Below are 24423 nucleotides of genomic sequence, written 5' to 3'. Positions count from 1 at the left end.
AGAAATAGCCTTATTTCACACGTTCGTAATGAAAGCGACTAATACCCCTTTTACACTAGGTCCCGATAAAGAGAGCCTGGCCCGGATCGGTGCCTGGCTCCGATCAAAACGTCTGTTTACACTGGCGTTTTGTGATCTGGGCCAGGCCCACTTTAAACGGAAATAAGCGTGCGCTCTCTAATTAAAAAGATTACAAAAGGTCCACGGGGAGTCAAAATGGCGGACAATAACAATAATTTTCGATTGATTCTGAGTATTTTATTAACCAGTCCTCCGAGGGTAACCTTTCTCGGCCAGAAGATTCGAGAGATTATCATACACCTTGTGGTTATGATGAATACCATCCAACTGTGTCTGTATTCGTTCATCTCCCCATAAGGTGATGAAATCTTTCGTTTCCTCTGTCGTCCACCCTTTACCTCTGTCGGAGGACATTTTATTTATTTGTAGATTTATAATGGCCGCCGATACGGAAGTTGTAAACCCTGCACATACGCAGAAGAATTTTTAAACGGAGTTAGGCAGGCATTCGTTTTACACTAGTAAAATTGAAGTGGGCCAGGCACCGATCCGGACCTGGCCCACCTCTTTTTGTGGGGCCAGGCCCCGATTAAATTAGCTCGCTTTATTCCGTTTACACTAGTAAAATTGAAGTGGGCCAGGCACCAATCAGGGCCTGGCCTACTTTATCGGAGCCTTTTTTCTAAAGCTTATTTAATGTAGGTACAAATATCATCTCAATAGCCTGTCAGTCTATATAGATATATATTATTCTACGTATATTAATTTCAGTTCAGTGTTACAGTAATTGGGTAATTAGTATTATGGCTAAGTTTCTTTCAATTCGGAAGGAATCCATATGGAAGTCATATTTGTCTACATTAGATCAGTCATGCCTACTTACATTCATGGAAGGGCATCAGTGCCAAAAGTCGATGCTAAGTAGAATTGAAAAACTAAGGAGTAGTATACCATAAAATTGTGTTCCGTTATTTAATTCACTAATTTTATGAGGATAATACAGATATTTTGTGTAATAAGTTACAAGTTGCCTTTAAAAATACCAATAATGCATAAGACATGCGTAAAAATTCATATGTTTCATGTTTAAAGTGAAAAGATATAACACTTTTAACAAGAGTCAAATGTAATATTTTCACGCTTAACCTCTTACATAATTATTTTGTCTGCAATCGCATTCAATAAAACATTTGACCTTTTGAAATTTTCATGCGTCTCTAGTTATTGTCACTTTATTTAATAATATTCTGTATTATCTACATAACGTTAGTGAATTAGACAAGATTATCATGTTCTATTTTAGTCACTGAGAGACAAGTTTGTAAATAAATTAATTCAAGCGATATTAAGCACCTTTAAATAATGTATATTACTGCCAGTCAATCATTCAATCTTGTATATGATTTTTGTTGATATTTTAGTTTATAGCCTAACGATAAATTGTAAAAAACTGTACGCCTCTTATTGGTATCTGAATTAAGTCATTATTATTGGGGGTGGAATTGCTCGATGGTGGTTGTAGTTAAAGGGATTGTGGAGCACAATGAAAATTATTAAGATTTGTGAAGGGATGAAATATATTTCCATTCATGCATTCAGACAACTAAAAGAACAAGAAATAGAAGGTTATTTTTTCCATTATATATGATATGATATAATTTGAACAACATTTTTTTTTTATCTATTTTATTTCAATCATTAACGTCAGTAGTGTATATATATTTTTTTCTTTCTGACATCCGTAGCTTCTTCACCTCTACAAAAATAAAAACATTTTTAATTTCTATTTCAAATAGAGAAAAAACATACCGTAAATAATAAAGGAAGTAAAACAGGCATCAATTAACCCATTTATAGCCATTGTTCCATTAATGGGACATGTTTTTGATTGCACTACAGCATAATATGCTTGTTCCAAGCCCATCCCTAGTCATATGATATTTTAAGTCTATAAATAGAGTTTGATTGCGACTAGTCCGATCGAGTCTACTTTTAGCTGTTGTGGTGAGTTATCTCCCTTGAACCCACCAAAGCCTTGAAAATGCCAAAAATAATGTCAAGTAGGAAAAGGTTAGTAATTTTCACATTTTAAGGTCTTTATTCATGAAATAACTTTAGAAATACTATAAAATATAACAATGAGATTAGTTGTGACAAACATTTGACACGTTTCTAGCGTTTCCGTTGCAGTTGTGAGCAAATTAAAAAGTGTCCCATAAGTGACCCAATGGCTGCGGATGGGTACATGTTTTTTTCATACTGCTAATTATTGCAACTGTCAAATTTACGTTGATTTCCTTATTTCTACTCTTTGTACACATAGGTTCAGTATGTGATGTATTCGAATACTCACACGATTTTGAAATTGGATTAGAAATTTATTGAATTATTGTCATTTTTTAGAACTTTAAACGTCATGAAGCTGTTGCCCTTATCGAAGATGACACCTATAACATACGAAGTGCAGACATTTTCCTTCAACCTCCTGGAGATGGAACCAATTCCGACGAAGATAGCGGAGATGAAGACCACAGTGGTGACATTGACAACTTATCTAGGCAACAGTTGTAAGCTATGCGGATGTTGATATTGAATTACTCTCTGGGGAAGCTGTGACTATTAGATCAGATGGAAACATTCCTGAAGATGACAGCATTGAAACAGTGAGTGGTCATTGAATTTCGTTTCATTAGAAACATGATTCTGGGATGATTGTTGATATGTCATCAGTTGAGATATTCTATTTTACACACTTATATTTTGGTTGGATATAAATTTAACCTGTTTGAACTTATCCAAGATAATATATTTTGTGTTCATTTATTCTCTACTTTTATGCATAAACAAATATTTATATATAATGAAAAAATTCTTATGGATTACAATTACTAACTTTATTTGAGCGACGTTTCGACCAGTGTTTTCTGGTCCTTATCAAGCAATGAAATTATTATCATTGCTTGATAAAGACCAGAAAAAGAATTTTTTCATTATATCCAACACCTTTACTAAATGCCATTCAAAGATCAAATATTTATATGATTATATTTTTCAGGTTCTGGAAGATGGTCTAACCGTCCTTCATACCAAATGCCCCAGCACAATGGCGGAAAGTCATATACCCAAGAATTTAGGTTGTCAGAGATTGTGGGAAGAGCCAACACCTGAATTTCTGCTTGAAGCCCATTCGCCTTCAACTATATTTGAATGGTTTTTTGATGAAGATATTGTCAGTTTGATAGTGACAGAAACCAATAAATATACAAGTGAAAAGGGAGATCATCATTTCAAAACTACACCTGATGAAATCCATTTATTTGTGGCAATACTATATTTATCATTTCAGGATGCAAATGTTTAAGGATTAACAATTTTGGCTTTATTTGAGCCTTTGATACAAGCCTCTTTTCTAACAAAGCTTTAATTTCTGATTGAACGAATTCACTGTTGTCAAGTGCCGATTTATTATTCATAATACAAATATCATTTGGTTCTGTTTTGAACGGAATTTTGTATCCGTTGCGGATGACGTCGAGAATGTAAATATTGTAAGTGATAGACTGCCATTCGTCTATGTGTTCTCTCAACCTACCTATCGGTGTCAAAACCTCTGCTGTGTTATGACTGAGTGAACCGTTAAAACTATCGACATTAGATAACAGTATAATGCCGTTAATGATCGTTTTGAATAAAGAGCGTGCTTGGCTCAATATTTGCTTTAGTTTTCAAACATTCAAAAGGGTAAATTGTACTTAACTTCTCTTTATTCTCGGAACAAATGTCCGCCCAGTGACCACATTTCCCGCAACGAGAACATCTACCAGGTTTAACGGCTGTGGTCGATGATATCTTTTCGTTGATAAGGGGTAGTTCGTGGTGCCCTCTTAAATTTTTCTTTCTTGCTTTTTCTTTTAGCACGTGCTTGAGCTCTAAGAATTTATGGTCGTAAGGGGATTCCCCACTCCATTTCATTCCATGGGGAAAGTGCGACCATATTGAAAGGTCCCAAAAAGACCTAAACACCCTACATTTCACAAATTCTTACACCAAAAACACCTTCAATCAATTCCTACATTCCATCAACCCCCACCCCCAAAAAAGAACCTAGTCATTAAATTAATCGAAAAAAGCATAATATTAAAAATACCCTTATATAAAATAGCATCCTTCTTTCGCTTAACATAATAGCCTCGTTTTAAATAATGTTATTTTTAGTCTAGAAACTTCTAGAAGGAAGATAACTCTTGTTTTGGAAAAAAAAAACAGACCACAATTTTCTACTCAATTTTTAAACCTTAAAAATGGCAAATAAAATACTAGATCCAATCTTTAAATTATACGATCCGATTCGTTATTCATTTAACACGAAAAAAGAGGATTATATTATCACTCACCGACTGTTGGTTCTAAATCCCAGTTGAATGATGGTGGTAGAATTACCTTCGAAATAAATTCATCATCGAATTGGTTGCTTCTTTCCGATGCTTATTTCAGATGCGATTTCAAAATAAAAGTAGGAACTCCCAATGAAAATCGTGTACCACAAACAAATACAACGTTAGAAAACAATTTCTTTCCATCTTTATTTAGCGAGATGGTTTCGGAGCTGGTTCAAATCCGATAGAAACAATCAAACACTCAGTGTCACAAGACGGACGAGCGGATCCCAATATGCTTATACACCTAGAAGCATTCTACCGAAAGATACTGTTCACCTAGAAGTATCAATTAACCAACACCAATTCCATCCTAAGACACCTAGCATAGGATTCACTCAACATCGTAACCAATTGCCGGGTAACAAAATGACAAACACAAAACCTTATATGGCACTCTTGCACACAATGCACGGACTTTCATACAATCTAATACTCACATGACAAACATCTGGAATATCAAGACACTAAAATAACAACACTTTTATTAACATGTAAATCGTATCTACATTAGTTTGCGCGAGTCGTAGAGGTACGTTTGCGCGAGCCACATATATGCGTTTGCGCGAGCCATTAATATGCGTTTGCGCGATAAAACTTAATAATTTTGTGACACTCAGGTTGGATACCCGATGTTGGCGATGGAAGTGTTTTAAAAGAACCGTTGAGAAATCTTGCAAATGATGCTGATTTAGCTAGAGTGAGAGTTGTTGCTCGAAACACAATAGAAAGAGTAGCACGAGCAGCTAATCATGGATTCGAAAAACGAGTACTTCAGTATAATAATGTTGTTGAGAATAATAGGTGGGGTAATTACGTAAATTGGAAATTATATCCTTTATTCGGTCTGATGGAACACAGAAAGGTTTCCATAGGGTTACCATATAAAGTTCATCTACAAAGAGAAATCAACGATGATAAGATATTCTTTGGAGAGAATGGTTCAGATGCAAAATTAGAAAAAACGAATCTCCAAGTTTTCATACCCGTAATTACACCATCAATTGAAGTAGAAACGAGAATATTCAACTCATTAACTAAAGATATTGAAATAGCTTTTCTTCATCGTAATATGGTAGGTAGCATGACTGTAACTGGAGAATCCACCACATGGCCAATCACTAACACTATTAAACCAGCAAGATATTTATAAATAAAAAATCTTCGAGTTCCCTCTAATGCTATTTTAATTTCTATCGACGTTTCTTCTATTTATACCAATATCGATAACACTACTGGTTTAACGGCAGTTCGTAAAGCTTTTAATAGAAACCCAGATCCAAACAGACCCGACGATGCAATTCTACAGCTTTTAGAGATTTGTCTTAGTCGAAACGATTTCACATTTAATGGTAAAACATATTTGCAAATTTAAGGGACAGCAATGGGCAAACGATTCGCCCCTTCGTACGCAAACCTTTTCATGGCAGAGTGGGAACGTGAGGTGTTGCCCCTCTGTCCATTTGACCCACTTTTTTACGGACGCTTTTTGGATGACATTTTTATGGTTTGGACTTATTCTATCGAACAGTTTTGGGAATGCTTTGAAATTCTCAACAACCACCATCCCTCTATCAAGCTAACCGCAAACGTAAGTGACAAAAGCATAGACTTTCTCGATACCACAGTCTTTAAAGGAGATTCCATAGCAGAAACAAATAAACTGGATATTAAAGTGTATTTCAAAGAAACTGATACTCATCAACTCTTGCACAAGAGCTCCTTTCACCCAAAACATACCTTTTCTGGTATAATTAAGTCACAAGTTATACGATTTCATCGAATTTGTTTCTCAAAACTGAAAGAGCGTGGGAACTCTAAACGATTTTTACGAAACATAAAAAATTCCACCTTAGCACAGATAGCAGCTAAAAACAGACTTTATGCCGAAGTACCTCCAGGTTTAAGAAGTGCTCCATGTTTGTCCAGATGCAAAACATGTCCCTTTATATCAGAAACTCATTATTTTGTAAGCAACTCTACGAATAAAAGGTACCCGATCCAGGAACATTTAACATGTGAACATTCGAATGTAATATATTTAATTTCATGCAAGAAATGCCCCAAACAATATGTAGGAGAAACTAAGAATAATTTACGAACTCGCTTTAATGCTGATAGGTCAGACATCAAATTAAAGAAAGACAAGCCTGTTTCTAATCATTTCAACCTCGACGACCATTCAATAGACGATCTCGCCCTAATCCCAATTGAGCGTATAGAAATTGACTTGCCCGAAGATGAAACTACCAAATTCCGTCAATCTAGGGAAGCCCATTGGATTGAGACATTGAATACAGCAAGACCTATAGGACTAAATATTCATCATAATGTAGGCATAGCACCCTTTGTTGTCCCGTTTAATACAACCAGCAATCGAGCAAGCAAGATAGTTCATGCCCACTATAAGAGCATTCAAGAGAAATTCCCCCATGTCTATAAGCAGAAAATGATAGTTGCATATTCAAAAAATAAGAACTTAAATGATAATATTGTTCATAGTAGACTAAAAACAATCAGTACATAACAGTTATTTTTTCTAATTTCAGATCAGAATAAGAACAGAAGAAAACCCAATATCAAGACCCTTAATCCTAATTTCTAAATAAAGTGTCTGCTCCACCCTAGGCCTGTACATTTGAGAGAATCAGACCCTCCCTTCCCCGAAATTTAATAATAGAAGCTATTCAAACAGCCTCACCAACTGTAATAACTTTCAATGGTAAAAAAAATCAACATAACTAAAAAACTTATTGATAAATACAAATATTGTAAAGTCAGAGATGATATAGACTTAGAAAGAATTGACACAAATGTAAAAAAAGGTGGATTTATATTTTCCATTCCTTTAATATTTGCTGGTCTTACCGCGGCGGGTGCAATAGCTGGTGGTACAGCTGCTGGAGTAAGTTTTGCCAACGAAAAGAAAGCAGCAGAAGTAACAGCTGCCGAAGAACATAGATACAATTTAGAAAGGGAAAAGCAAGCAAAGATAGCAGCTACTGCAAAGAATGCAGCTGATGCAAAAAATGTTCAGGAGTGGGAGATATGATAGGCACAATAAAGAGTTTGGAAAAAGATTTGGGGAAGAAACCAAGAAAACTGTTAAACAAGGATTAAATAAATTAGTAGATAGTATTGACACAGGAGAAGTCAAACATAAGGGTAATGGAATATTTCTAAAAAATATACGCACTGGAGAAGGAATATATCTTTCAAAGTATAAAGGAGAAGGAGTGATTTTTGGAATAAAATAAAATAGTAAAAAATGGGTAAAAAAGTTAATGTGTATATGCGGTAGTTCCGGTTCTGGGAAAACTCATCTCACTTTTAACAATAAAAAACTTATTGATAAATATAAATATTGTCAGAGACGATATAGACTTAGACAGAATTGACGCTAATGCAAAAGAAGGTGGATTTTTACCTCTCCTACCTTTGATATTTGGTGGTCTTACTGCGGCGGCTGTAATAGCTGGTGGTACAGCTGCCGGAGTACGTGCTGCCAACGAAGATAAAGCAGCTAAAATAAAAGCTGCCGAAGAACATAGACACAATTTAGAAATGGAAAAGCAAGCAAAAGGTTCAGGAGTGGCAGATAAATTAGGAACAGTTAAAGAATTTGGAAAACGATTTGGGGAAGAAACCAAGAAAATTGTTAAACAAGGATTAAATAAATTAGTAGATAGTATTGACACAGGAGAAGTCAAAGTCAAACATAAGGGTAATGGGATATTTTAAAAAAAAACATACGCACTGGAGAAGGATTACTTCTTTCAAAGTATAAAGGAGAATGAGTGATTTTTGAAACAAAATAAAATGATAAAAAATGGGAAAGAAAAAACATTCAGAAATATTTCCTTTTAACCCAATGCTCATGTGTATATGCGATAGTTCCGGTTCTGAGAAAACTCATCTCACTTTTAACATACAACACCAAACATTTAGATTTCGATTCACTATATATCTACACAACAACACCAGAGCAATCGTATTATCAATTTCTCAAAGCTTTAGAATATCTACCAAAGAAAGATGTTCAAGACATATTTCAATATTATGAAGAAAACGAAAGAAGTGGAAATAAAAGATATAGAAAACTTCATTAAATCAAGGGAATCCAACGGATATAAAAGTTTATCTTACGAAAAATGTTAATTATCTAGACTTGTCTAATATTGATAGCAAACGAAAGAACTTAATATTGTTTGACGACTGCGTAGCGCAAAGAAATCAAGCTGTTCAACAAGAATTCTTCAAGAAAGGAAGACATCACAACTGTCACTGCATATACCAATCCTAATCTTTTTACGGGATGGATAATATGTTCATTAAAAAAATGCAATTTGTTTTTTATTATTTGAATTAAACGATAAAGATTTATCTCAAATCATTCAGTCGATAAATCACGGAATGGACAGAGATACATTTAAAAAGGTTTGTAAAGCTCAATAGAGAAATCCAGATGATCATGGATATGTATTTGTTAATACTAGAAAACCTGCGAGTGAAAGAGTTATGATCGACATATGTTAATTTTATTTTATTTAAAATTGATAATTGGAATAATATTTTAATAAGATTAGTTAAGAATAAAATAATGACCCAAGTTGAAAAAAACAAATTACAACAACTTGGATTAACAGAAAATCTACAAACTCTATTTCAACCAATATTAAAAGTCTAGAAGATATTAAAAAGAGACTCCCCTCTCCCATAGAACCTTCACCCCATACAGATCCCCCAAAACCGATTGAATATCGTGGTTTTATTATAATTAGGACCTTAGATGATATAAATCGTCTTTTTTCAAACCCTGACCCAGTTTTACCAAAGAGCATTTCACCAATCGTTGATGATGAGGGGTTAGTGTTTAATGGTTTTAGAATAAGATTTAGTCCAAATTCCCCTTTATTCAAAATCGATACAAAAGATTTTACATACACATTAACAAAAGGACTAATAGATTTAATGAATGACGAGGATGTTGGCATTGCCGATCGCAAGGATTTAGTAGCATACTCAAAATTTCTAGATGCAATAAGAAAGATGGGATCCGAAACAAGGAGATCGAAAGAAGTTAAACTATATATAAGAGTTATGAACATGATGGTGAATATGAAGTTGATGAAGTGGGTGATTATGCTGAAGACAACAATCCAATCATACAAGAAATGGACGAATTCGAAAATATTGTATCTGGACAAGGTATAACGTTTTTATCCGACAACAACGAGGAACTACTTAATAGATTACAAATAATATTAGCAGCAATGACGGAAGGACATCGATCAAACAGACAATATAATGAAGTAAATTGTATATTAAAAAGACTCTTAGAGAAAGGTATTATAGATAACAATGATTATAAAAGCGTGATTTAAAATGTCAAATAAAGAACAACTATTCGTTATCACCTCAAATAAATCAGACATTAAATTGTCTCTAGATTATGAGTACGAAATCGAACGCAATCAAGAATGTGAATTGGGATTAAAGTATTTCTCTATTTACAATTCCATTAGAAATATCAACGAAAAAAATAACCAAATAAAAAAGTCAACAGATAATGGAGTTACATTCAATACCATACGTTTACTACCAGGAAGCTATGAATACATAGCCATTAACGAATACCTATCTGAATGGTAAAAACAATATTGAATTCGAAGGTAATTTAAATCTGAACAAAATAAAATTGATATCAAGAAATAATAGTCAAGTTGATTTCAACATAGAAAATTCATTGAATGCGTTACTAGGATTTGATAAACAAATATACACGCAATCCACTTTAGCACCACACAAAGCTAATATCGAGAATGATATTGATGTGATAAATATACATTGCAATTTGATAAACGGTGGAAGTAGTACTAGAGCTTATAGATTGGTCGCACGGGGATTCCCTAATCCATTTCATTTCATGGAGAAAATGCGACCAATCTATAAGCTCCTAAAAAGACCGAAATACCCTACATTTCATAAATTCTTACACCTATACACCCTTCATTTCATAAATTCTTTCACCTAAACATCCTACATTTCATAAATTCTTACACTAAAAAAAGACCTAAACTCCCTTAAATTATTTCACCCTATTCACCTTACATTTCATTCACTAAACACCTTCAATCAATTTCCTACATTCCATCAAAAAAAGCATATTAAAAAATATCCTTATATAAAAATAACATCTGGTTTTAAATAATATAGAAGGGAGATAACTTTTTTTTGGAAACACAATTTCTTCGTTAAATTAACTCAATTAAAAGTTTAATTCTAAAACACGAACAACACAGATTCGAAGATTATTCGGGCGACGGTATCTTTTCATCAATATTTTCTCTAGGTAAAACAATAATTCCAAAAGTAGCTAGCTTTGTTTCAAACAACAAATTACTTATTTCAACCGAAGCGAAAGCCATCGGTTCAATCGCCCAAGCGGGAAAGAGTATAAGCGACTCAGTGAAACAATCTAACGAGTTGAAAGAATTAGAGCTAATAAGAGAACTGCGAAACAGAAGATTAGAAGAAAGGAAAGGAAAAGGTTTTAAAGTTATAGGATAAAAATGATTGTCGCTCACGCTCCAAAAACTTATTTTGGTTCAGATATACAAAAATCATTAGGTTCTCTTCCTGGATTTCCATGGGCGAAATATCCCGAAGAAAAACATATCCCCGGTCATAATTACACTGGTACAGGTACTAGGTTAGATCTGCGATTAGACGAAACGATAAACCCAAACCAGGGGAAGAACCAGTCAATAGAGTTGACGCCGTTGCGCTTAAACACGACATACTATACAGAAATAAAGACATAAACTTCAGACACGAAGCAGACAGACAAATGATAATCTAACTTTCAAAGAGAGAATGCAAAGAGCATTAATCATAAAACTATTAAAAGCAAAGATGAAATTAGGCATGGGATTAGCGGATGAAATTCATAAAGAATTTAGAAAAACTAAAAACTTTTTAAAAGTTAAAGAGGATTTAAATATTGCTTAACAGTTATAGATTTGTATACGAGATATGCTTGGGTTATTCCTTTGAAAAACAAAACGGGATTATCAGTCAAACACGCATTTGAATCGATCATGAAAACGTATGGAGAACTTGTAGAGATGATAATGCGGTAACGCACCTCTAAAACTAAACGTTTTTCCAACCATTGACGATGATTGTTTATACGCATGGGATTGCGAAACCTATAGCGAAAAAGTTAATTAATTTAGAAAACTAAGAAAAATGTTAGACAGAATAAAACATAACTTTCCAGATTTAAACTCCACTGAGAGTGTTCCAGAAGAATTTTATAATAAATTAATGAATATAGTAGAAATATTTGTGGGTAAAGATTGCATCGATCAAATGTTACAACGTTTAGGAAAAATAGATCAAAAAAGAATAACATTAATTGCTCATAACGGTAGCGGTTTTGATAACTGGATCATGATCAAAAACGTAACACAATGCCCTTTAAAAACACTCAGAGGAATTCTGTCTGTACCTTTAACTAATTCATTCACCGATGAAGATTTACAGAAAAAATGGAAAAGACAGAAAGAAATAAAGGGTAACTCTAATTATTTGCAAAATATTAATTTCATATGTTCCTTTCAACATGAAACATCTAGTTTAGCGGCATGGGGTAATTCATCTAATCTACCAATGAATTTGAGAAAGATCACCGATATTAATATTGCAAAATACACCAAAGATAATTGGGAATCTTTAAGACACGAATGGGAACCTTACACAAAAAGAGACACGTTATGTCTCGGAGCTTGTTTGATAAAATACAATCAAGCAATGAAAGAAGTGGTATTTCAGAATATTTCCAATAATCTAACGGCTCCTTCTTTATCTTTAAAGGGTTGGTATTATTTATATCATTACGATAAAGAAATGCTTGAAGAAGAATGGTATGAAAGTACTAGAATGGTTCCGAAACACACCAAAAAGGAAACGTAGAAAAAGTTTAATCACATACACACCCTTTTATAAGATATTTTATCAGACAATCCATTAAATGTAATGTATTAAAGGAGTTTAGTGAAAGTGATAATATAATTGATTTATTTAAAGAATATAGTAAAAGTAAAAAAGATAAAACGGAAGTTAATTCAAAACTTAAAAAAATAAAATGTACTAAACTAATGGCTTTTGATGCTAACGGTTTGTACGCTTCCGCCATGTCGGATTTAGACAGCGAATATCCAAAAGCGGAAAGTGGTAGACCGAAGAAAATAAAGAATTTGTTAAGCTCTTTAATGAGCAGAAATTCAGACCTAGAACGGCTATTTTAAAAGTCTGGTTTGAATATCCTACTTACATGTTCTTCCAACCCATACCAGCTAAAGATAAAATTACTTTTACGAACAAAGAAGGCAATAAGGAAACTGGCACTAAAATCAAGTTCAGAAATGGTTTCTGTTCAGAAGTTTTAACATCGGTTGATATTCAAGAAATAGTTAAAGCCGGTGGACGAATTATTAGAATATTAGATGGTATAGTATACGAAGAAAATTTTAAAACTCCACCATATAGAGATTATATTTTAATTTTGAGAGATCTAAGAAATAAATATAAACGAGAATGTAATATCGTAGGTAGTAACTGCATGAAATTATTAGGTAATTCATTGTATGGTAAATCTATTCAGAAGGATATAACTACATCGAGACATTAATGGAGTGAAGCAACTTCGATTCACACGTCAAAAGCTATCCTAAAGTAAATGCGACTCAATATATGGTTGAGATAATTGAAGAAGAAAAAGAATTTGACTGTATACCTCCTAAATCTACACGACTAACACCTAGTCATTTGGGATCATTCGTATTATCTCACAGGATTTTATAAGCCTGAAATATACTATACGGATACCGATAGTTTATACATTTCGTCTATTCTAAAAGAAAAGGAAACGTTTAAGGGTCATTCTAATGATATGATAGCTGTCGAAGATTACATTCAGTTAGCTTTAAAGATAAAGAAGGAGCCGTTAGATTATTGGAAATATTCTGGAATACAACTTCTTTCATAACTTTGTTATATTTTATCAAGCTCCAAGACATAAGGTATCTCTTTTAGCGTAAGGTTCCCATTTGGTAGATTAGATGAATGTCCCCATGCCGCTAAACTAGATGTTTCATATTGATAGGAACATATGAAATTAATATTTTGCAAATAATTAGAGTTGCCCATTATTTGTTTTTGTCTTTTCCATTTTTTCTGTAAATATTCATCGGTGAATGAATTAGTTAAAGGTAGAGACAGAATGCCTGTCTGAATGTTTGATTTTGAAAAACTGTTGATGAAATCTTGAAATTCTTTTATGTAGTCTTTGTTCAAAACACGATTTACGCATTTCACAAAGCAGTGTCCATCGCTTGGTATGAAACAATTCATATCGGCATTTTCATTTATATTTTGAAGAGTAGGGTGGTACCACTACCCTTTTTTGATCTTTTTATTTCTTTGAAATTGTTTTTACGTAAAATGATTTTTCTGAGAAATACCAATCAGAAGCATCCGATGTTGCGGAGAAATTGTGAAAAGTTTTGGCATTAAAGCCTACAAATTGCATGTTTTGTTTGTGTCCTCCATCTTGAATTATCTCTCCATCTAATTCAATTTGCCCTTTAAATGTTATAAATTTATCAGCGATAAGCTTCATAACACTGGAAAAAAGTTCATTTGATACGAATGTTTCATCGTTTAAAATTTCAATTTTATTCGTATTTTTTAAGCAACTATTTTTAACTAGGAATTTTTAACTTTTATTGATGATATTTCTACATAAAATTTATCTAAAATTTCATTGAATTCTTCTAATTCTTCAATGGTTATGTTCTTATCTTCTTTCGATCTTTCGAAAAATATGAATAATTTATTAAGATATGTATTTAAAATTTCTGTTTTCTTTTTATAATGAGATTTCTGTTTTGATGCAAAACCTAAAGTAATCAATCCACAAGATGAAGTTTGAATAGCAGTAATTGTGGCTAATACAGTTGGGATAACTACTGGAACCATTAATCCACCGGTTACGGCTGTTGCCACCGTTATTCCTACTGTTAGAACTGTGCTTAATGTTTTGAAAACAGAATCAATTCTACTCCATGTTTTTCTACATTTGTTGAAGTGTTTTAGTTTTTCGTTTAGTTCATTTTGTTTTTCTATCATGTAGTTTTGTCTGCATTCTATTTCTATTTTTAGGTAATTTAAATTAAATGAACTTCTGATAAAGCACAAGATGGAAAGTGTTTAACATCAACAATAGGTTTCCCAAATAAGTTGTGCATTCTTTATTTTTTCATGATCTGTTATAATTATTTCAGGTTTGAAAATATAAACTTTTACAATTACAAACGATATTTGTTCTTTCGCATCATTAATCTAATTTTGAAAAATTTGGTTTTTCGATATTGATTCTTATCGTACATCTATATATACCTCCAACTTCTGTTCCATCATTACGTTCTATCATTGATGAAAATATTATAAATTGTTTACCTTGATGACTTTTATGAATATCGATTGAGGTAAATAAATTAGCTGAAGAGATAATTCCGTCTTCATGTAAAAATTATTATTAACAAAATATAGTTTTACGCATTCAAAGTCTGTTGCTCGTAAAAACTGATAAGCCTTCCTTCTCATTTTTGTGGTTCTGGATTTCTAATAATACTTGCCGATGGTGAACTTTGTCTGCTTTCTAGTTCCATTTTTAGGTAATTTAAATTAAGTGAACTTCTGATAAAGCAAAAGATGGAAAGTGTTTAACATCAACAATAGGTTTCCCCAATACGTTGTGCATTCTTTATTTTTTCATGATCTGTTATAATTATTTCAGGTTTGAAAATATAAACTTTTACAGTTACAAACGATATTTGTTCTTTCGAATCATTAATCTTATTTTGAAAAATTTGGTTTTTCGATATTGATTCTTATCGTACATCTACAGGTATATATACCTCCAACTTCTGTTCCATCATTACGTTCAATTATTGATGAAAATATTATAAATTGTTTACCTTGATGACTTTTATGAATATCGATTGAGGTAAATAAATTAGCTGAAGAGATAATTCCGTCTTCATGTAAAAAAACATGAATATTAACATTATATTAACAAAATATAGTTTTACGCATTCAAAGTCTGTTGCTCGTAAAAACTGATAACTGATTGGCCTTCCTTCTACTTTTTGTGGTTCTAGATTTCTAATAATAGTTGCTTATGGTGAACTTTCCGTTTCCAATATCATATCAAATTCACCTAATATAAAACCATCATTTTTTTTTATCTGGTATGATCAACATTCTAAACCTATCTATATATTTTCCACTCGTTTTAATTTCATATAAGTGATTAAACTTGCCGTTTTCGTCGTTAATTTCTAATTCTTTAGTTTCTACATTTTCTCTACCATTGATAAACTGAAACTTTACGAGCGTTAAATTTATAAGATGAAAATAATTTTTGTTTGAAGAATATTGAATCAACTTTTACCTGTAATTTCGAAAAAAAGAAATTGAGAATCAAATAATTTCGAGGGGAAGGTTGAATTTGGAGAATATACTCTTATATTTGCTGTAAATCCACATTTTTTATATTCATAGTCTTTTGATCTATCAAAATTATCAGTAATAGAAGCATCATCCAAATTTCCAAATGGAAGATTGAAATAATATGATTTATTTTCTTGCTTGAGTTGCTTTTCTAATGCGACTATATTTTTGTCCTGTTTTAAAACTACGTTATTAATAGTGGTTATCTGTTGTTGAATAACACTATCATCAATATTTTGTATTTGTTGTTGAATATAGGTTTTAATTTCGCCATCATCAATATTTTGTATTTGTTGTTGAATATAGGTTTTGATTTCGCTATCATCAATGTATTTGTTGTTTAATATTTGTTAGTTCTTTTTGTAATTCATTGTTAAGTTTAGATTCCAGAGCATTTAATTCCTGTTGAAACGTATCTTCATTTTCATCTGGAATGTTATCTATCAATTGTTGGATATCTAATTTTTGTTTTGCAATCTTATCATCTAATTTAGATATTAATGAAATTAAATTTTGTAACTCAGTTTTGTTCACTACGTTGACCAATTGTTTTTGAATAAAACTTATTGAACCTGCTACCTCTTGTTGTAGTTTAGTTTCATCAACAAAATTTTAATTATTTAGTTGACGTTTGAAGAATTTCTTCAAACTGTTTTCCTAAACTCAACTTATATAAAACCCAAAGTGAAAGTTGTCCACAAAACTTTTGTCCCGGTATTTGAATTTGAAAGGTAGAATATTTGATTAGTCAATTTCATTATCTCTTCAGTGGGTTCTAATCCAAAAGAATCGAAGAAATATAAATTATTTGAAAAGTCTTTGTACAAAGCAGAATGATGAACTCCTTTTTGATTGGGAGTATGTATATTTGTCATAGCATAAAATTTACCTTTCTTATATTTGAGATCATTTATTTCATCTCTCATACAATAATAAAACGGTGATACATTTAACTCATTCGCCCATCTCATAAGTTGAAAATTTGTGGTTGTATCAGTTCCATATTTATCGAGAAAGATATTCATTTTTAAAAGTCAGTTTTTGAAGTTCGTTTTGATAAAACCTACTCAACTCAACTCAAATCATAGGATTTGTTTTTTGTCTCGATCGATTAATTCATAAATTTGAAAGGTGCTGTGGTGTTTACTTTATCAACGATGAATATTTCGTTTTTCCAGTATCCAACGTAACCTTTTTCGAATTTGCTTTTATATTTGAAAATACGAACGCGATCTCCAACTTTAAATTTGGGTTTGATATTTAAATTCTTTATTTCATTTTCGTAGTTATGTTGTGCGTTAATTGACTTTATAATATTTGGATTTTTTGTGGAATTTTGTGAATTTTTTTATTATATTCATCTACAACCTCTGGTAATATTTTAAGCCATTTTTCAGATTTCAATTCCGTGAACTTTTTGAATAATTTGTTTTTAAGAGTTCTATTATATCTCTCAATAACTACAGCTTTACCTTCATTATGTGTGCTGTAAATTTCAAACCCAAGTGATTTCATATTTTTGTTATAAAATTCACTTATTTTATCTACCCACAGTGTTTCTGCATGTCGGTTAGTTTGTTTCATAATCGTTTCAAATTCGTGTTTGACTGATAATCCTGTTTTGGTTTTCAAAGGAATAACCCATGCATATCTCGTATACAAATCTATAACTGTTAAACAATATTTATATCCTCTTTCGACTGGCATATTAATTATATCGGCTGACCATATTTCATCTTTTTCAAATACTTTAACTTGTTAAAAAGTTTTTAGTTTTTCTAAATTCTTTATGAATTTCATCCGCTAATCCCATGCCCAATTTCATCTTTGCTTTCAAGAGTTTAATGATTAGAGCCCTTTGCATTCTATCTTTGAAAGTTAGATTTGGAATATTTTCAAGTTCGATTATCATTTGTCTGTCTGCTTCGTGTCTGAAGTTTATGTCTTTGTTTCTGTATAGTATGTCGTGTTTAAGCGGAGCGGCGTGAACTCTATTGTCTGGTTCTTCACCGGGTTTGGGTTTATAGTTTTCGTCTAATCGCAGATCTAACCTGGTACCTGGACCAGTGTAATTATGACCGGGAAGATGTTTTTCTCCGAGATATTTTGCCCTTGGAAATCCAGGAAGAGAACCCAATGATTTTTGTATATCTCCTGAACCGAAATAAGTTTTTGGAGCGTGAGCGACTATCATTTTTATCCTATAACTTTAAAACCTTTTCCTTTCCTTTGTTCTAATCTCCTGTTTCGCAGTTCTCTTATTAGTTGTAATTCTTTCAACTCGTTAGATTGTTTCACTGCGTCGCTTATACTCTTTCCCGCTTCCGCGATTGAGCCGACGGCTTTCGCTACGGATGAAATAAGTGATTTGTTGTTTGAAACAAAGCTAGCTACTTTTGGAATTATTGTTTTACCTAGAGAAAATATTGATGAAAAGATACCGTCGCCCGAATAATCTTCGAATTTGTGTTGTTCGTGTTTTAGAATTAAACTCATCCTTTTTTAAATAAGATAATTTAACGAAGAAATTGTGGTCTGTTTTTTTTCAAAACAAGAGTTATCTTCCTTCTAGAAGTTTCTAGACTTAAAATAACATTTAAAACGAAGCTATTAAAAAACCGGATGTTAAGCGAAAGAAGGATGTTATTTTATATTAGGGTATTTTTAATATGCTTTTTTCGTTTAATTTAATGACTAGGTTCTTTTTTGGGGGTGGGGGTTGATGGAATGTAGGAATTGATTGAAGGTGTTTTTGGTGTAAGAATTTTTGAAATGTAGGGTGTTAAGGCGTTTTTTGGTGTAAGAATTTATGAAATGTAGGGTGTTTAGGTCTTTTTTTGGGACCTTTCAATATGGTCGCACTTTCCCCATGGAATGAAATGGAATGGGGAATCCCCTTGCGACCATATTGAAAGGTCTAGTACTACACATCTGTAATGTTGAAATATCTTTCTGGGAGGCCTGTATTTTTTGTTGGAAAACCGATAATCTTGCATCCATTAGTGTTATAATATTGGTAAGGAGATCATTCTGTGAAACCTGAATAGCTCCTTTGACTTCGCGGCCGATAGCTTCTTGTACCTCAGCATCCATAACTTTGCGTCAGCTTAAAGGGGAACAGTCTCTATTTTGCGTGGGTTAAATTTTCTTTTGAATATGTGTTAATAGCTAGAAGTAGTAGATATTCTTGAAAAAATTCATAATATACCTTATATTAACTTTCAAATGCAGATAATCATAGATACACATTTGATTTAAAGGCTCAATTTTTTAAAAGTGGGCTATTTATACTATTTGTGATAATCTAAAAAAAAAAAGTCCCGTTGAACGATTGATGAACATTTTCCATTAAGCTGCCAATGACCTTTTGTTGACTTTTACTACAATAACAAAAAAAAGTTGTTTATTCTGTTGAAATTTAATTGACCTCATTGACTGGTTGCGCTGGATATAAACAAGAAGTTGGGACTACTACTTAGAATAGTGAAATATGTAAGAAATATCATCTTTTATGGTAGCCATCTGTGTGCCATAATGAATTTGGTGCACGTACTGGATATTTTCTTCTATGGACAGGCTTTAGAAATAACCTTCGAAACAGCACCCTTTCAACATCAATACGCCTCATTTATTTCCGCACTCGACTCTCTTGAACGACATGACCCTTACTTGCTAAGTGTCCTTTAACTGACCTATACCCAATGTTTGGAAATCTGGTTAGAATCTCACTAACAGTTTCATCCAAAGCAGCATTGTTCATGTCACTAAAGCGGTCACTCGTAGACAGACAAAATTCACTTAACTACCGATAAACTGTCCGTTTACTAAAGAGAATAAACCTGCCATGGTTTTTTTAAAGAAAACCCATTTGCTACTAAAAAATTCCAATTGCTCGCATGGGATGAATAGGTCTGTTCTCCCAGTATGTCCTTGAATTATGGCGCTGTATTTGGTTCAAAATAGGATCCAGATCTGATTGTTTCAAATCTTAAAACCGCGTGGTCATTTCCTAGGTAGAAATGACTAATCTTATAAAATAGTATTTTTACGTGTTTTATCTCCTATCTTATTTAATTTTTTCAGTTTGAGTCTTCTAGAACCTAATTCTAACCGTAGACTTTGTAGAACGCAGAACGCGAATTTAACCTTTGGAACTTCACCACTGGATCGTGTTCGCTGAATCGTGATCTTTAGAACTTCTCCACTGGATCGTATTCGCTGAATCGTAATCTTTCGACTTTCTTCATTGGATCGTGTTAGCTGAATCGTAACCTTGAATATTACGGAAATTAAATTAGATCACGTGACATTTTCTTCATATAAAACACGTAAAAATACTTTAATTTTATAAGATTAGTCATTTTTCTACCTAAGAAATGACCATGCGATTTTAAGAATTTATACAATCAGATCTGGATCCTATTGAACCAAATACAGCGCCATATTGAATGGGCATATGTCCTAATCCAAAACCATCCTCTTAGTCTTTAGAGCACATTTTTCCTATTATCTCAGCAGATTGTTGTATTAATTCCAATGAATTCCGAAGATCATGGAGTGTGACGTCATCGCCATTTTCGTTGAAAAATCCACATAGTAAGTCTTATAGTGATATGATGCCACCAATGGACTCTATCTCAAATGCCAAATCTTCTATAGATTGAACGTTTTCTGAAATTCGGGACTTTATTTCGGTAACCAAGGCAGGGTCAACCATAATAATGGCCACGCACATAAAAAAATGATCCAACCAAACAAATAATAAGTAACTGATTATTTGCTATTATTGTTTGCTATTAGATTATTAAATTGAAAGTAGACCAACGCCGCAGGTAAACATCCGGCTTAGAGTTAAGTCCCTTGGAAGTTCGGGGAGCAATTCTTGGTTTACATTTCGGTTAGTTTCCGTGAATTTCCGTATTATGCCAATGAAGTAGGTCAAGTTACCTTATATGGTAAACGTTCAATAAAGTCGACTTTACAAATGTCATGAATACAAAGTCAAGAAGACATAGTTGATAATGTTTATAATGAAAAATGCAGAAATCAATTTCGACAGAAATTTTTTAAAATGTTGACTTTTAGATTGTTGTGAAATATAGGTTTGAAAACTAGAGGAAATGATGAAATGATGACATTCTGATTTTTGGAAAGTTGTATTTTGTAGTATGTGTAAGGTGGAAATATGAATTTGTAAATGTTTTCCATTTCTACTTCGTAAATACTTTTGGCAACGAACCCCCTCCATAGTTCTAGGGTAAGCGACGTGAGTTTGGTTGACGATAAGTAAAACATTGTCTGATATCTTGCCTATGGATGTTGTAGTTGAAGCGCATGTGGAGCATAATGAGAAATGTAGTGAAATGTAGAGATATAATGGGGTATAGAAATTTATTTTTATCATTATATATGATATCATATAATATCAACAACGGTTTTTTTTTTATCTATTTTATTTCAATCATTAACTTCATTGGTTTAGTTTTCGTTTTCTTCCATCCGACATCGTAGATTCTTTTACAAAAATAAAAAACATTTTATAATTTCTATTTCAAATAAAGAAAGAAAAACATACAGTGAACAATAAAGGAAGTTAAGCAGGCATCAATTAATCATATTTTTGATTTATTTCAACTGGGTACGAAGTTTGAACTGGTACAATTTCTTCTTATCTTTTCAAAGTGAGCATTGGGGTAATTTGAATCCGTCCTATAAGTGGGAAAAAACGAGGTGCAGTGTAATGGTGTGAGATTATCGATACAGTAGAAAATAGTAGAAGCGAATCATGCTCGCACCGTGTTTGCCCCTTATCTCGTGTGTGCATTTCTTCTATTTTCTTCTGTATCGATTATTCCACACCGTACAACGTACTATTCGCGACTTAAGATTGATAGTCCATGAACCTTTGTTCATCTATGGACTTACCTGGTGTGATACATATACAAAAGAATACCTCTATAATCAAATGAATAAAAAAAAAAGTAATAACTGATCACACTAAGTAATTTTAATTCGTTTAATATAGAGATTATATTCTTTAGTCATAGCACCTGGTAAGTCCAACTGATGAATATATTATACACTTGGGTTAGTTTTTTTTTTTATCTAATTTCAGATCAGAACAGAAAAAAATACCAAGTAGTTCAAGATCGCTTGTTCCAATTTCTGAATGAAGTATATGTTCCACCCCAGCCCTGTCCATATGTGAGAATCCAACCCTCCCTTCCCCGAAAAATAATTCTGTTACTAGTCATCTTAGAATTAAAATGTATACTTACAAGGCTAGAAACAACATATAGCATCTCCATCACAAAAAAGACCTTGGAAAATGAGGCCACTCAAACAGTTATTTGTACAGTATTGGAAGTCAAATAGTTCACATCGTTGTAACTCTAAAATATAGGGAGTAATATTGAAGGTAATTCATACGTGGGGTATTTTAAATACTGAATGAGCTAATAAAGATGAACACGACAAAGCAATGTGCAATAAGTGAAATTTTGCTTGGATTACATGACCGTGTACAGCTTTAGAACCACTTATATACAATCCAAACAATTTTTTTCCACGCCAGCCATTGCACCTAAAACGGATTAAAAATTCAAAAAATATTATCTTGACTATAATTATTAGCGGGTCTTGCAGTCAATTAAAGTCTAATTGTTATTTCGTTTCATGTTTATACTTCTTCCAAATTTTAAACTTTGCGAGATTGATAATATTATTTACAAGGTTTCTTATAATAAAGATAGCTTGCCAGTTAAGATAATATACGCCCACTTTGATTTTGATTAAAAATATTTAGCAGTACAGTAACAATCACCAGTATGAAATATTCAACTTTCAATCATACACTTCTTTTGATCTCTTTAGGGCGATACTGAATAATATTGAGTATGCGTTATTGCCCTTGTTCTTGAAAACGTGTTCAATTTTAGGCAAATATTCAACCTTCTGTGCGGTACTGAATAGTAAAACCACGTTTAGTCAAAATCCGGCAAGAATCATGCCTTTAAGTGTTTAAGAGCTAAAATTTGAAAGCGCTTTCAAGAATTCCTATAAAACATTTTTCGATTTTTTTGATTTTCGACAGGGTTCATCCATGGGTGATAATAAACAATTTCACCAAGTTTTGTCAAAATCTGTTAAGAATTGGACCTTCTAGAGTGTTTACGAGTTAAAAATTGAACACGCTCTCAAGAACATGCGCAATAACAGATACTAAATATTTTTTCTGATTTTCGATAGGGTTCACACTTGGGTGATAACGAATACTCACACCAAGTTTCGCCAAAATTCGTCAAGAATTGTGCCTTCTAGATAGAATGTCTATGAGCAAAAAATTGAACGCGTTTTCAAGAACAAGGGCAATGACTCATACTAATTTTTTTCTTTTTTTTCTGATTTTCAATAGGATTTATTCTTGGGTGATAACTAACACTCATGCCAAGTTTCATCAAAATCCATCAAAAATTGTGCCTTCTAGAGTGTTTACGAACTAAAACTTGAACGCGTTTTCAAGAACAAGGCAATAACTTATACTAAATATTTTTCGATTCTTCTGATTTTCAATAGGGTTTGTCCTTGGGTGATTACGAACACTCACACCAAGTTTTGTCAAAATCCGTCAAGAATTGTGTCTTGTTGGGTGTTTACGAGTAATTGTGGACGGACAGACGGACGGACATGGGTGACGGCAATATACGCCCCCATTTCACGTGGGCGTATAAAAATTGTTTGCATGTTATTGTAATGATAACTTAGACTATTACGGCATGCGTATTTTATCATAACGTCATAGTTAGTCACTGTCATCCGGTGTCTCAGCTAGTTTCCGCTAAAGCCATCCGGATATGGTCTGGGAGTGTTCATTGAAATTTCAAATACAATTAACTACAATTAAGTATATTCGACCTTCAAGTTTCAAATGACTTAAAAGTAAAAGGACAGTACACAACTTTCTCGGTGACGGTTAGGTTGATGTGCAGGGGTGTATTTTATTTGTTTGCTCTTTTTTGTAAGCTGTTAAGCTATAACAATTGATTTGTTCTGCTTGAATAAAATGAATGAATCAATCATAAATATAAATATCATAAATTACTTAAACTTTATTTTTACGTAGGCCCTCTCGAGAAAAACAGCTGGAAAAGCAAATTAATTGAACGAATAATATTACTATGACAGATTCCAATTGATTGTAAATCGCAGAACAATATATTCAATACAGCGGCCTTATTCTCGAAAACGTAACCTAAGATGATATTAGTGTTCCATTCAATTCGTTGGTCAGTCTCTAAAATAGATTTTAACAATTAGGTATCCCTGCAGATGATTATATTTCTTAAAATCTGGATCTTATTTTAGTACGTCATTCAATTTGAATTAG

The 24423-nt window shown here is 32.6% G+C and overlaps 3 protein-coding genes across 3 annotated transcripts; all 3 read left to right on the top strand.

Moving 5' to 3' along the window:
• Nucleotides 1-216: 216 nt before the first annotated feature.
• On the top strand, nt 217-7509 carry LOTGIDRAFT_160088 (hypothetical protein; the record flags this gene model as incomplete). Its single annotated transcript, XM_009054970.1, has 6 exons — nt 217-279; nt 2425-2557; nt 2587-2684; nt 3077-3287; nt 5078-5536; nt 7235-7509. The coding sequence occupies 6 exons, from the start codon at nt 217-219 to the stop codon at nt 7507-7509; spliced, it is 1239 nt and encodes a 412-aa protein (XP_009053218.1).
• Nucleotides 7510-7725: 216 nt separating this feature from the next.
• Nucleotides 7726-8198, top strand: LOTGIDRAFT_160087 (hypothetical protein; the record flags this gene model as incomplete). The annotated part of the gene is made up of 2 exons (XM_009054969.1): nt 7726-7754; nt 7829-8198. 2 exons carry the CDS (start codon nt 7726-7728, stop codon nt 8196-8198), a joined length of 399 nt encoding a protein of 132 aa, XP_009053217.1.
• Nucleotides 8199-11029: 2831 nt separating this feature from the next.
• On the top strand, nt 11030-12434 carry LOTGIDRAFT_160086 (hypothetical protein; the record flags this gene model as incomplete). Its single annotated transcript, XM_009054968.1, has 2 exons — nt 11030-11162; nt 11740-12434. The coding sequence occupies 2 exons, from the start codon at nt 11030-11032 to the stop codon at nt 12432-12434; spliced, it is 828 nt and encodes a 275-aa protein (XP_009053216.1).
• Nucleotides 12435-24423: the final 11989 nt, after the last annotated feature.

Source organism: Lottia gigantea (assembly GCF_000327385.1).
Source record: "Lottia gigantea unplaced genomic scaffold LOTGIsca_23, whole genome shotgun sequence".
Classification (NCBI taxonomy): Eukaryota; Metazoa; Mollusca; class Gastropoda; family Lottiidae; genus Lottia; species Lottia gigantea.
The sequence above is the reverse complement of the archived record's forward strand: the minus strand, read 5'-3'. Positions and strand labels throughout refer to the sequence as shown.